This window comes from Azolla caroliniana, unplaced genomic scaffold (assembly GCF_043228905.1).
Source record: "Azolla caroliniana isolate FFs.n. ecotype wild unplaced genomic scaffold, voAzoCaro1.0.p SCAF_8, whole genome shotgun sequence".
In the NCBI taxonomy this organism is placed as follows: Eukaryota; Viridiplantae; Streptophyta; class Polypodiopsida; order Salviniales; family Salviniaceae; genus Azolla; species Azolla caroliniana.
In genome coordinates, this window is record NW_028230443.1 from 21035526 (window position 1) to 21049941 (window position 14416).

The 14416-nt window shown below is 37.4% G+C and overlaps 1 protein-coding gene across 1 annotated transcript; it reads left to right on the forward strand.

Annotated features, from left to right (window-relative positions):
* The first annotated feature begins 3301 nt into the window (after nucleotides 1-3301).
* On the forward strand, nucleotides 3302-13013 carry LOC147861317 (uncharacterized). Its single transcript, XM_087323369.1, has 8 exons — nucleotides 3302-3582; nucleotides 4945-5121; nucleotides 10999-11095; nucleotides 11281-11347; nucleotides 11530-11608; nucleotides 11729-11853; nucleotides 11944-12103; nucleotides 12512-13013. Exons 1-8 carry the CDS (start codon nucleotides 3302-3304, stop codon nucleotides 13011-13013), a joined length of 1488 nt encoding a protein of 495 aa, XP_087179495.1.
* Nucleotides 13014-14416: the final 1403 nt, after the last annotated feature.

The window sequence follows — 14416 nt, forward strand, 5'->3', positions numbered from 1 at the left end:
GTATATATTTGCATTGCTTGTCATTATTACTACTACACAAGCCATATACATATATGTACTACCTGGTTTGTACTAATGGTGATTATACTTTATACTAATTTGTACAGGAAATCTACGAGCGTCGTGATCTCGTTGCTTACATCTTGAGCATCTTGGATGGGAACATCGATGATCAGATTTTCTTTGCATTGCGGTTCATTGACAACATGATTGATCCGATATAGTTTTGTTCAGAATTTGGAGATCAAATGCTTGTCAAAGAAGGAAGATTTAAAATTAATTTACTTCGCATTCATGATTTACCGCCTCAAAAAATCGTGTTAATAACATCTCAGTTTACCATGCAAAGTTGTAATAAGTCCCTTCCATTTATGACTATCTCATCCATTCTATTACTTTATATCTTCCTCTTTGTGTTTTCAACGCTTAAATGCACACACATGATTTCCTCAATATACAATGCAAAGTTGTAATAAGTCCCTTTCAATTGCTAATATCTCATCCATTTCCATTACTTTAGACCTTCTTCTTCTTGATTTTGCAACGCTTATATGCACAAGATGTTAAATTCTCTATGACCATAAACTTGTTGGAGGTGACACAACATTTTCCGTATATGGGATACAATTTCATCATCATAATATAAAACATTGAAAGTATTGTTAATTAGGTTGTAGGAGCTACATAAATTTGATCATATATTAATAAGCTAAAGAAAGCCATTAATTTCATGCAAAAATATGCATTAACAATTTGCTTTCAAACCACAACATTCCGGTGTTGTGAAGAATGCGCTTCACGATATGAAAATGAGCTTAACTATTGGATTTAATAATATTTGAGAGACTTGAACCCACATCCTTATATACAAAGTACAATGTACATACCACTAAGCTAGGCTATTTATTTGTAAATGTTTATAAAAAAATGTGCTTCATTATATAAGAATGAAGCTATATATTGTATTGAGTAAAACAAAGAGACTTGAACTCTCAACCTTGTATACCAAACACAAAGCATACACCAATAACCTAGGCTAGTTATTTTCGAATGCATTTCCATCATTATACTTATCCCATATCTATTTTCATACATAGCTATCATGCATCACATGCAATGCATGTGCGCCAAATGGCGATCATGCATTACATGTAACTCGTGCATTGAATGCATGCCATGCTCCCATACATTACCATATGCATGGCAACACTTATATAAAGAGGGGCAAGGAAACAAGAGGGGATCAAGAGGAAGTGGGAGAATAAAATCTAAGCAAGTATTGAAGATATCTTATTCGGTGAAGAGCCTCGCGTTTCAAAGTGAAAGTTGTGGGTTCAAATCAAGGGTCGGTATTGAAAAGATTCATCTTGCGATCAAGGATTGTAAAGTTGGTAAAATATTATATTTTTAATATACATCATGTTTATATCATATACTCTTGTTTCCAGAATGATACTTTGTCTCAATCTTCTTTCTTGAATCATACATTTTCTCTATCTTTTATCTATGCTCGTCTCTCTCTCTCTCTCTCACACACACACACACACACACACACACACACACACATTACTCGTAAGTTTTCTTCTTACTATCCTTAACCATTCTATCATCACCATACAAGCCTTATTAAAAGTTAGTTTCTTCAACTCTCCTTACTTAACCTTAGTCCTTGTGACTTCGCCGCATGAACCACAACTACTCTGACACATTTGGTGAACCCGACGTGAAGACGGTGATGAGGAGAAATGGAGGAGCAAATGAGGCTTATTTGTATGATGATGGAACAAGTGATGCAGGAACAAGGGATGATGGCAAGCATCGACAAAGCCGTCGACAATATTCTCACACGAGTAGGAATCTTAGAAGGTATAAATTTAACAAGATTTCTGAAGATTTATAATGAAGAAATGCTTAAACGAGGTGTCAACGAAGCTGCAAAAATTAATAGTTTTAGTCGAGTCGCTACGATTGGGCTACAAGAAAGGATCTAGGAGCTATAGAGGGAACATCTGACATGGGCGACTTTCGAAAGAGCATTGCTAAATGAATACAACCTCAACGATATGTCAAAGATGTCAAGGCGAGTTTTCATGGATTGGGTAGAGTCTGATAAACATTTAAGTGTTTTGGAAGTGTTAAAAGAGTTTTCGGAAAGATTTGAGCAATTAAATGTTAGAGATAGAAATATAATAATGCCAGATAAAGTAATATTGTTTCATGCTACTGAGCCGAAGGAAGCTGATAAAGTAAAAGGAAAGATAGGCCCATCTTTCAAGCTTGCCTCAGACATAGAAACTACGACAGATATAAAAAAGGTACTAGAAACAAGAATACTAAATAGTAAGGTAGAATTTACTTTAAGAGAAGTGTTGGGTATAGCAAAGAAAGAATTTCATGAAGTTATCATAGATATTATTAGAAGGAAGAGACATGTGACAGAGGAAATTATGGGAGGGTGTGCAGCAACACTCCAAGATTTGTATGGTGGCACCATCAATGTTGCAAGTGTAAAAAACCAGAATGATGTTGGCGTCCATGAAGGGGATAGGAGTCACTATACAAGGGACCATTGGGCTCGAGCAACAACGGAGGCACCTGCAAAAATTGGGGAGCAACAAATTCCATGTATTGCTTTGATCGATCATGGATCCGAGATTAACATGATGTCATCGGAATTTTATGCTCGAGGACGATGGCCAATCGACAAGAATCATGGGTGGAAAATAAGAGCTGCCACAGAGACTATGGAGGATCTATTCGGAGCATGTCCTAGTGTGAAGGTAACAATTGGTGATGTGTCGGTGAATCAAAATTTCTTTGTGCAGGATCGATCAACCTACCCCGTCATCCTTGGTTAGCCCTACATCGCCGCAGTGAGGATGGAAACAAAGGTTATTGATGAGGGTTCGGCTTTCGCGAGAATCAAGAGTCAAGATGGAAGAAAGACTGTCCAATTCTTAACCGTGAGGCCCAACCATGAAAGAAACAAAGAATGCTTGAGGGAACATCCAATTCAAGAGATGGATGAAGAGTTTTCCCAGGATTTTTAGATAGGGCTTTTACAAGTAGGGGATGTGATAGCCCGGACATGAAAGAAAACCCCATAAATAATAATGTAAATAAAGATAGTCCTTGTACAATCTCATCTAGTGATGCTACTTTTATACTAAAGGCCGATAATAATAAAATACAAAATACTTTCAAGTACTTTAAGTATTCTGGATTAATAGATAATGATGAAGAAATTCAAGATATGTTTGAAGAATTAAGTTTCAAAGATACAATAAGTCATTTGGAAGCAATGGAGGACGAGGAAGAAATTCAAGTTCCTATCCATTTTATCAAGATGTACGAGGTCATTGAAGAAGTTGCTCGAAAGGATCATGAGGCATATGTGATGACAAAGTACAAGACAATGGAGAAGAAGGTTCGTCCTATTGCTGCTCCACTTCCAGGGGATAGTGAAAGGGCAATCAAAGAAGCAGCTGCAGAGCCAATGATCAGAGCCAATGATCAGAGACCCACGAAAGGTAGGACATGTGTTTACTCCAGAAACAATACAAGGGATGAAAATAGGAGGGGGTGAGTTCCTATTACCTGTTGAAGAAAAGCAGTTCAGGGAGATGTTAAAAAGGCATGGAAAGGCGTTCGCATTCCAACCAGAGGAAATAGGGTGTGTGGATATAGAAATTGTGGAGCCCATGGTTATATTCACTATCCCTCATATTCCATGGAACTTTAAGCCAATACCCATGCCTAGGGCTAGAATCCCTCAACTATTAGAACTTTTGAAAGAAAAGATAAGGATGGGTATCTTGGAACCATCAAATGCTCCTTATTTGAGTCGATGGTTCACTGTGTTAAAGAAATATGGGCAACTCCGATTTATCCAAGATATGCAACCTGTGAATAAGGTAACAATCCGAAACTTGGGAGTAGGGCCAATTGTGGATGAGTTTGCTGAGATGTTTGGAGGAAGAGCTATATATTCAATGGGAGACCTTTATTCCAGGTATGATCAATTTCAACTTGCTATCAAAAGTCGAGATATAACTTCTATCAAGACACCTATAATGTTAGTACGGATGTGTACCTTGCTGCAAGGAACGACCAACTCAGTGGTGCATATGATGAATGGAATGAACAAGGTACTTCGTGATTTTATTCCTCATATTACAATGCCTTTTTTAGATGATGTTCCAATTAAGGGATGCAAGGATGCAAGGACGAAAGTGGTTGCCGTCAATTCGTTGCTGATCATATCAAGGATTGTGAGAAGGTGCTATCAAGGATGGAAGAAGTGCATTTGACCTTATCAGGGGCGAAGTCAATATTTGGGACAAAAGAGATATTAATAGTTGGTCATATGTGTGGCCCGTACGGGAGAAAGCCATCCCCAACCAAGGTCAATGCAATTCAAAATATGCAAGAGGAATGGACATCCGTCTCAGAAGTACCAAGGTTTCTGGGGGTATGTGTTTTTTACTGTAAATGGATTCCGCATTATGCCCATTTATTTGAACCTTTATAAAGACTCCTAAGAAAAGGAGAGACATTTGAATGGAGTGAAGAGCATTCAGAGGCAATGAAGAAATTGAAGTACTACTTGGCACAAGCTCCACCATTAAAGCAACCAGACTACACCCGGCCTATATATCTCATAATAGAGTCTAGTCCCATTGGAGTTGGATGGGTGATAAGCCAACAAGATAGGGAAGAAAGGTATCCAGTCCGATTCGGGGCAAAGGTTCTTAGTGGTCGACAAAGAAAATATGCACAGGTGAAATGAGAGCTATGCGGGATAGTAACAACAGTAAAGACAGACAAAGATTACTTAATTGGTGTTGAAGTAATAATAGAAACATATTGTTTGCCTATTCTTGGTATCATAGCTAATTGTGATATTCCAGATCAAGCCATGTTAAGATGGTGTATCTATATTAGATTAGTCAACCCTGAAGTTAGACATATCTCTGGGAATAGAAATGCAGTAGCAAATATGTTATCCAGAGCAAGGTATAAGGAAGAGGAGATTCCTGACTCGGACGATGAGGACAAACAACAAACAGTCCTTGCCAGAAGCATTACCCGAGAAGAAATAATGCAGTTTCTAGAAGAGGAGTATGAAGAAGAATTCAAGGAAATAGGGAAATACCTACAAACCCCTGACAAGTACAAAGGTCGATCTGGAAAAGAGTTCGCGCAGTTTCGCAAGAAAGCCCATAAGTTGTTCCTGCATGAAGGATATCTATGGCGACATCCAAAAACCAAGGCTACAAACCCGCAAAGAGTAATAGGTTCTAAAGTGCAAAGAAAGGAGGTAATGAGAGAGTTGCATGACAAAGAATGGGCTGGTCATCGAGGAGTGTGGGCCACTTTCAGTAAGATTAAAGAACGGTTTTGGTGGCCTCGATACTATGAGGAAATAAAGAAGTATGTGGAAACTTGTCCCACTTGTCAATATTATTCAAATATAAAATTTTGTGATGAGTTAAACCCAACATACTCACCGGGGGTGCATTACAAGTGGATGATAGATTTGGTAACAATGCCACTTGGAGTAGGACAGAAGAGATACTTGGTTCTTGCTAGAGAAGATCTAACAAATCACGTGGAAGGGCGTTCATTGCGAACAAAAGGGACATTAGAGGTATGTCAATTCATCTTGGAGGACATTGTTTATGGATATGGATGTATCGGGAAGATAGTGGCAGATAGGGGAGAACTCAATTCTGCGGAAGCGCAAGATTTTTTCGACAAAATAGGAATTCGGTTTTCTTTCACAACTGCGTACAATCTAGAAGCTAATGGAAAGATAGAAAGGGGACATGGGCCAATAGTCAAAGCTTTGGCAAAGGCATGTAGAGGACGGGTTAGTGATTGGCCAAAAATCTTACCCTATGCACTATGGGCTGATAGGACAACTCACAACACTGTTACTGGATATATGCCTGTAGAATTAATCACAGGATAGAAGCCAATAATGCCAATTGAAGAAAAGATAACTACATGGCCTGTGTTGCCTTGGGAATCGGAAATGAGTAGGGAAGATTTACTTGCGGTTCGAATATGACAACTTCAATCAAGGACAGAAGACATAGAAAAAGCAGCTACTAGATTGAAAGAGGCAAGAATCAAGAATAAGGACAGATTTGACAAGATGAAAAGAATACGAACAAGAAAGGTGCAAGAGGGAGATTGGGTATTAGTATGTGATAGTAGCCTAGATAATCAATACAGTACTATTCGGAAGTTTGCAAAAAGATAGTTTGGACCTTATGAAGTTAGGAAAATAACACATAAAGCCACATATTTCCTCAATGAATTAGATGGGACAGAAATTCGTATCCCAATTACAGGAAAAAGGATTAAAATATTTAAAAGTAGGGATTCATTAGAGCTTGAATTTTATGAAGAAGTAGAAAAACTAAAAGAATCGGAAGAAATGTTGGATGAACTCTGCACAACCAATGTGCAAGTTCAGACGGGGTGGGTATCATGAAGAATGTGCTTCACGATATAAAAATGAGATTAAATATTGGATTTAATAATATTTAAGAGACTTGAACCCGCATCCTTATATACAAAGTACAATGTACATATCACTAGGCTAGGCTATTTATTTGTAAAACTTTATAAAAAAAGTGCTTCATGATAGAAGAATGAAGCTAGATATTGTATTGAGTAAAACAAAGAGACTTGAACTCTCAACCTTGTATACCAAACACAAAGCATACACCACTAAGCTAGGCTAGTTATTTTTGAATGCATTTCCATCATTATACATATCCCATATCTATTTTCATACATAGCGATCATGGATCACATGCAATGCATGTGTGCCAAATGGCGATTATGCATTACATGTAACTCATGCATTGCATGCATGCCATGCTCCCTTACATTACCATATGCATGGCAACACTTATATAAAGAGGGGCAAGGAAACAAGAGGGGATCAAGAGGAAGTGGGAGAAAAGAATTCAAGCAAGTATTGAAGATATCTTATTTGGTGAAGAGCCTCGCGTTTCAAAGTGAAAGTTGTGGGTTCAAATCAAGGGTCAGTGTTGAAAAGATTCATCTTGCGATCAAGGATTGTAAAGTTGGTAAAATATTATATTTTTAATATACATCATGTTTATATCATATACTCTTGTTTCTAGAATCATACTTTGTCTCAATCTTCTTTCTTGAATCATACATTGTCTCTATCTTTTATCTATGCTCGTCTCTCTCTCTCACACACACACACACACACATTACTCGTAAGTCTTCTTCTTACTATCCTTAACCATTCTATCATCACCATACAAGACTTATTAAAAGTTAGTTTCTTCAAGTCCCCTTAACCTTAGTCCCTGTGACTTCACCGCACGAACCACAACTACCCCGACACCGGGACCCACATTTTCTTAGAGAGATCGGAAGGCTACTCTCAAAAATTAACACAAAGGAATGTATAAGCAAGGCCTCGAAAAGGGCTATTGTTTCGTTTAGTATAGAATCATATATAAGTAGTCTTCAGAAAGGTTGACAAACAAATGATCTCCCTCAAGATAAAGGAAATAAAGAGAGAGAGAGAGAGAGAGAGAGAGAGAGAGAGAGAGAGAGAGAGAGAAGGGTGTTGATCCAAATGACCACCCTCAAGTTAAGGATTGAGATGAACTCGAGTTCTAAACAACATACCATACCCACAACCATAGATTGACATATTCGCATTCGTGGGGCGGGCCCTACGAATGCATACGAATACATGTAAATGTTCTATCATTCTGTGATTGTATTTTGTCTTATCTCTTAGTGGAAATTTCTGTTCATTGTGGTTTTTCCCTGAAATTAGGGTTTTCCACGTAAATCGGGTGTTGTTTGTTTTTCGTTCATTTGTGCCTCTCTATATTTGTGGTTTGCGTCTGAGTGTAAAATCTAACAAACTGGTATTAGAGCAAGGTTCTAGATGGAAGGGGGTGTGAGTGGCTTTCCGGGGATGATTGTCCTAAACTCACAAAACTACTCAAACAAGAAGATAAAAATGGAAGATCTTCTGATAGTCAAAGATTTATATGAGCCTATAGAAAAGATGGATATATTAGTAGGGATAATAGGATCTGAGTGGAAAACTCTACATAGAAAGACAGTGGCAAATATAAGACAGTGTGTAGACATTAGCGTCCTACAACATATAGTAAGTGATACCAATGCCTTCGAGTTATGGCATAAACTCTCTGCACTTTACGAAAGGAAAAATGCCCTAAATAAAACTTCTCTAATGAGGAAAATAGTGAGAATAAAGTACGTTGATGGGGAGAGAATTGTAGAGCACATCAGTACTTTCATGGGACTGGTGAATCAGTTAGCATCAACGAAGTTCCCATTAGATCATGCTAAGCAAGCCACACTATTACTATGTATTCTACCAGATAGTTAGGAAAACTTAACACTCAATAATTCATGTAAAGAAGACAACCTATCTTTACAAGTAGTAAAAACAATTATTTTAAATGAAGAGACAAGAAGAAAGGATCAAAGTGCTTGTCTCAATCGAATACTAATATGACCCAAGAACTTAGTAGAGGAAGAAGAGAACAAAGAAGTCGAGAAAATGGAGATAGGTTTTATGCAAGGTCAAAATCTAGAGGAAGACATATATGCTTCTATTGTGGGAAGCCTTGTTACTTCCAAAAGAATTGTCGACACCTTAGAAAGGGCAAAGGCATGGCTGATGAGGTCGAACCCAGAAAAATTTCTGATGATAAAAACACCTCAACCATTGCAACTAGTGAGGAAGAGATGTTATTTATTTGTGAACAAGTTAGTGTGAATCTTGCAAATGCTCAGTGTGCATGGGTAGTGGATTCCGGTGCATCATTCCACCTCTCCCAAAAGAGAATGTTTCTCATCTTACACAACCAGTGACTATGACTACGTAAGGATGGGAAATGACAGTGAATGCAAGATTGTGGGCATAGGGAATGTGTGTTTGCTGACATCTACTGGCTGCAGGTTAATGTTGAAGGATGTACGCCATGTTCCGGATGATAGATTGAATCTAATATCGGCTTGACGGCTAGATGACGAAGGCTACAATGGTGGTTTTAGAAATGGTACATGGAAGTTCTGTAAAGGGAGTCTGATTGTGGCTTGAGCTCAAAAACAGAACACGTTGTATGTAATGCATGCAAAATTGTGCCGAGATGAAGCAAATGTAGTGGATGAATCAGATGGTTAGTTCTGGCATAAAAGGCTCGGGCACATGAGCGAAAGGGGAATGCATATTCTTGCTAAACAAGATTTTCTACCAGAGGTGAATGGAATACACCTTGAAAGGTGTGAGGACTGCTTGGTTGGAAAGCAAAATAGAACAACCTTTCACTCTAGGCCTCCGATGAGAAGAGAGCATGCTTTAGAACTGATTCACACAGATGTGTGTTATGTGGATGCTCCATCACACCGTGGTGGACAATACTTCGTCACATTTATTGATGAATTCAGAAGAAAGGTGTGTGCTTTTGTGCTGGAGTCTAAAGACCAAGTGTTGTTGGTCTTTAAAGAGTTTCATGCAAGGGCAGAAAGAGAATCTGGATAGAAGTTGAAAGTTGTCCGGACAGATAATGGTGGTGAGTATAGAGGGCAATTTGAGATGTATTGCAAGACTCAAGGCATCAAACTTGAGTATACGGTGCCGAAGACACCTGACCTGAATGGTCTAGCAGAGAGAATGAGAGAATGAATTAGACCATAATGGAAAGGGGAAGAAGCATGTTGGCGCATGCAAAATTGCCAAAGTCATAGGTTCAAGAAAAGGCAACTCATCAAATTTGACAATTCGATTATAAAAGAAGGTGTTCTTGGTTGGGTCGAATAAACGGTAACCTTTGTGGCCGTTTGCATCTTCGTATCCAACAAAAATTGCTTTTCTCACTCTTTGTTCTAACTTAGATTGTTTCTCAATAGGAATGAAGGCGTATGCAAGGCAACCAAAAAATTTAAAATCTTGTTATGAACCGAAGTGTTTGATGATTGTTACGATTTTGGAGATAACATGTTGTTGCAACAACTTCTTCCCAAAAGTGTGGGCAAAAGTGATGTTAGGCTCAACATGCTCTGGGCCGAATTAAGGAGTGTTCAATTCTTTCGTTCGGCTAGAACATTTTGTTGTGGTGTCGAAGGAACATAAATTTGTTGTAAAATTCTATGGTCTTTACAAAATTTTGTAAACTTGTTAGATGTATATTCTCCTCCTTTGTTAGATTGTAGACATTTCAATTGTAGATTTAGTTTCTTTTCTGTTAGTGATTTATAGTTGTAAAAGCAGTGAAAGCTTGGTCTTTGCTTTTGAGGAATGTTTAGTATCGTAAACCTTGTATAATCATCGATGAAACTAAAGAAATATTTTGATTTTAAAATTGATTTAGTTGGGAATAGACCACATATGTCACTATGGACGAGTGCAAGAGGTCGACTTCTTCGTGTATTACTTGTAGGAAATTTTGATGATGCCATTTTGTCAAACAAGCACATGTCACATAAGTCAATTTTGCAAAACATATCCTTTGGGACTCCTTCAGCGAGATTGTGAGTTTAGAGTGTTTACATAACAACAAGGTGTGGATGTCTGAATCGGTAGTGCCAAAGTAAGCTCAGTTCCTGTTGTCTTTTGTTTCGGTTATGTGAACTTTGATTTTTGATTGGGTTGTTGGATGTACACTAATTGGATATAATCCTCCTCGTGTTTTGCAGGAAGTTCGTATTGTTAGACCATTTGGTAGAAGATGACAAATCACAGCTTGGTTATGATGGAACTCGATGATGGTTCCATTCGAAGTTGCTTAACTTATTCGAAGAGTGTTTTCTTGCAAGCATATTTGAACTTTGGTCTTGCCATGGCTCATGTGGAGCTTCTTTGTTGGAAAATTGTTCTCTTTCTTTTTATTTTAGGCCATTAGCCTATTAGAACTACTTACTACTATTCATAAAAAACACACTGATGTTGTCTTATAGGTTGATATTCATATCTAGTGTTATCTTGATAAAACAATTGGGGATGTGGACTAATGGAACCTTAGATCTAACCATCCAATTGGGTGCATTCTATATGGTAGCCCTTTTATATTGCTCCTCTCCTGCCATAAAAATTATTGGCCGAAGTGGAATAAGATTGTTTTGATGTAGAACTTGAAGTGTGTTCATTCTAGCAACATTTGCGAGAGACCATGGAATAATACGAAGCGAACCCTATGTTGTGCGTTTCTTTCCGTATACGAAAGTTGGCATGGATTTTAGTGTGAGGCTATCATTTTGAGGCATTTCTCAGTGTCACTGAAGCTATGCTTGAAAACAGACATGAATGGTGAGCAATTCTTGCTTTGAAGTATGTAGATTTTCCCAACAAAAAAGCTTTTTAGTCATTTGGCGACATTTAAAAGCCTTAATACAGCGTTATCTGCTCTTTTTGAGAGCACAATGTTAGATCTGCATGTGTTATCTTCCTATAATCTTTGGTTTTTTTTTACATTGCCACTCTATTTACAACTTTAGTCATTTCTTTATGTCAAGTCTCCTACAAGTGGCTGAGCAGAAAATTTTCAATATCTTCCAATGAAGCCAAAAGGTATGCGTTTCTGTGTTTTAAGTTGACGTACTTATATAGGAAGTTTTTCTACATAAGTTTTGTGTTTTTGAAGCATTTGAGCTTTTACATGATTCCATAATAACTGTTAGAGATACACAGATTGCTTCAAATCATCGTAGATCAACATGGGAGCAGGATAGAAGTTATCTATGTGGTTTCCGGATGGTTGAAGACAAATCAACAATATTACTCTGTAAAGCTCGTGGCAAAGTCAAAACTGCAAGGTGCAAACTATCTCATGCTATAAGTTCTTCCCAATATAATTAACATAACTGGGTCATGCTGACATCCTGCTAATCTTGTTATTTTACCAGAGGCTACAAATGTGCTTGATGGTCATGTTTCTGTTCATGTCTATAGTATCCAACCTTCCATTCCAACAGATTCTGCTGAGCTTTGGGCAGCGGAATATACTCAATCACATGAACTATTTAATCAGGATCCTGAGCTCAATAATTGCCTCAGAGATAACCGGTAGGCTCTTGTAGATATAAGGTTATCACTAACATGCCACATATTCAAAAGGGAAAATTACAGCAAAAATGGCCCGAATGTTTTAAGAAATTTATTAGAATAATGCGGAGGTTTCAAAATCTTACCAGTATGTCTCTCTGTAGCACAACTTTTTGCTACACAGGAATATTCTTGTAAATTTTGAAAACATTGGAGTGTTGTGATAAATAAGGTTTTTTTGTCCGCTCTATTCACAAGTACACTATTGCGTTGAAAAATATACCATAACATTTTTATTTGACAACTTGGTTATGATGAGCATACCATTACATTCAACAGTATACCATTCGAAAGTATTCCATAACATGGTTGTCGCAAGTAATACCATAACATTCAATAGTTGAAACCTTGCTGAGTGTTATTATGCAGGTTTAGTGCTGTTACATGTACATCTATCGCGCGCAAGCAGCCCAGAAGTTCTGATGCTAGACAGAAAGATGTACCCAAATTGTCTGCTAAATCAAGCACTTTATCTAAATGTTTGGAAAATCAAGATGAGAAACCTACTACTTTAGGCATATCTAAACCTCTTGATAAGCAAGACAATTTGAAGTTCATGGAAAACCACATTTCCAAGCCAACTTTACATGAAGAAAATGATTCTAAAGCTCCAGAAACTGATGCTTTGGTGCATGACGGTTCTAGTATAAATTTAACTGGAAGCAAGGAAACAAGCAAGAAAAAAGTAGAAGGCAATGGTCTTGCAAATTTATGGGGCCGTGCATCAGTGAAACCGAAACCAATTTCAGGTGAAGATGACATAGACTCATCTATCAAGATTGAAGTATCCACTCCTGGTAACAAATTTGTTAATAGCACTACTTGTTTAAAAGTTCTTTTGCAGTCCACAACTTGCTTTTATATAGCATAAAGCTCCGAAATATCCCTGAGTTTTTCTTTACTTCTTTAAATACATTTTGACTTATTTAAACTACAGTGTGGGTTGGTCTCCATTGAGGTCGTGCCGCCTGCATCAGTTGAATTTCAGCTGCGAGATGGAGCATACACGATTATACAAGATGCAGACCACTTAAGCATTTGCAAGCCATCGAGTAGGACTGCACTGACTTACAGGCTACTACATGAATTCGTAGAGAGTGTTAAGAAGCGACAGGTGAGGACAAGTATATATATTGAACCTGGCTACACAAACAATATCTCTCTCTCTCTCTCTCTCTCTCTCTATATATATATATATATATATATATATATATATATTGCTTGTCATTATTACTACTACACAAGCCATATATACTAGTAACTACCTGATTTGCACTCATGGTGTTTTGGTGATTATATTTATACCAATTTATTTGTACAGGAAACCTACAAGCCCAAGCACGATGATACAGTTCGTGACATCCTGAAACTGCTTGACAGTGACATTGCTGATGATATTTACTTTGCATTGCGGTTCATTGACAACATGATTGACCCGATATAGTTACGAGCCTTGGTATTTGGAGATCAAATGCTTGTCTATGAAGGAAGATTTATAATTAATTTACATCGCATTCGTGATTTACCACCTTAGAAAATCGTGTTTAATAACGTCTCACTTTACCATGCAAAGTTGTTACAAATAAGTTCTTTCCATGGATTAGTATCTCATCCATTCTATTACATTACATCTTCACCTTTATGTTTTCAACGGTTAAATGTACACACCTTAATCTACGGTTGTAATAATTCCCTTTCAATTGCGAGTATCTTGACATCTATTCTATTCCTTTATACCTTCTTCATCTTTATGTTTTCAACGTTGATATGCACAAGATGTTAAATTCTCTGTGACCATAAACTTGTTGGAGGTCACACAACATTATCCGTATGTATATGGGATACAATTTCATCAACATATAAAACATTGGAAGTATTGTTAATTTAGGTTCTAGGAGCTACATAAATTTGGTCATATATTAATAAGCTAAAGGAAACCGTCAATTTCATGCAAAATATGCATTCACAATTTGCTTTCAAACCACAACATTCCCACATTTTCTTTGAGAGATCGGAAAGCGACTCTGAAAAAATTACACAAAGGAATGCATAAGCATTGCCTCGAAAAGGGCCATTGTATCGTTTAGTATAGAATAATATATAAATGTCTTCACAAAGGTTGACATACATATGCATATTGTTCACACACACACACACACACACACACACACACACACACGTTATCGTAGTACAGTTCGTATACTACGTGAAAAATGTATAAAATAAATAAATACAAATGTAGTTTTCGTCATAATTTTTGGGCCAACAAAGAAC

Excerpts from the sequence above, each read along its gene's own strand:
- LOC147861317 (XM_087323369.1), top strand. The coding sequence starts at position 3,302 with ATGGAGGACGAGGAAGAAATTCAAGTTCCTATCCATTTTATCAAGATG. Across the intron at positions 11,348-11,529 it reads CTTGAAAACAGACATGAATG|CTTTAGTCATTTCTTTATGT; the intron begins GTGAGCAATTCT and ends CTCTATTTACAA. Across the intron at positions 11,854-11,943 it reads GGCAAAGTCAAAACTGCAAG|AGGCTACAAATGTGCTTGAT; the intron begins GTGCAAACTATC and ends TTATTTTACCAG.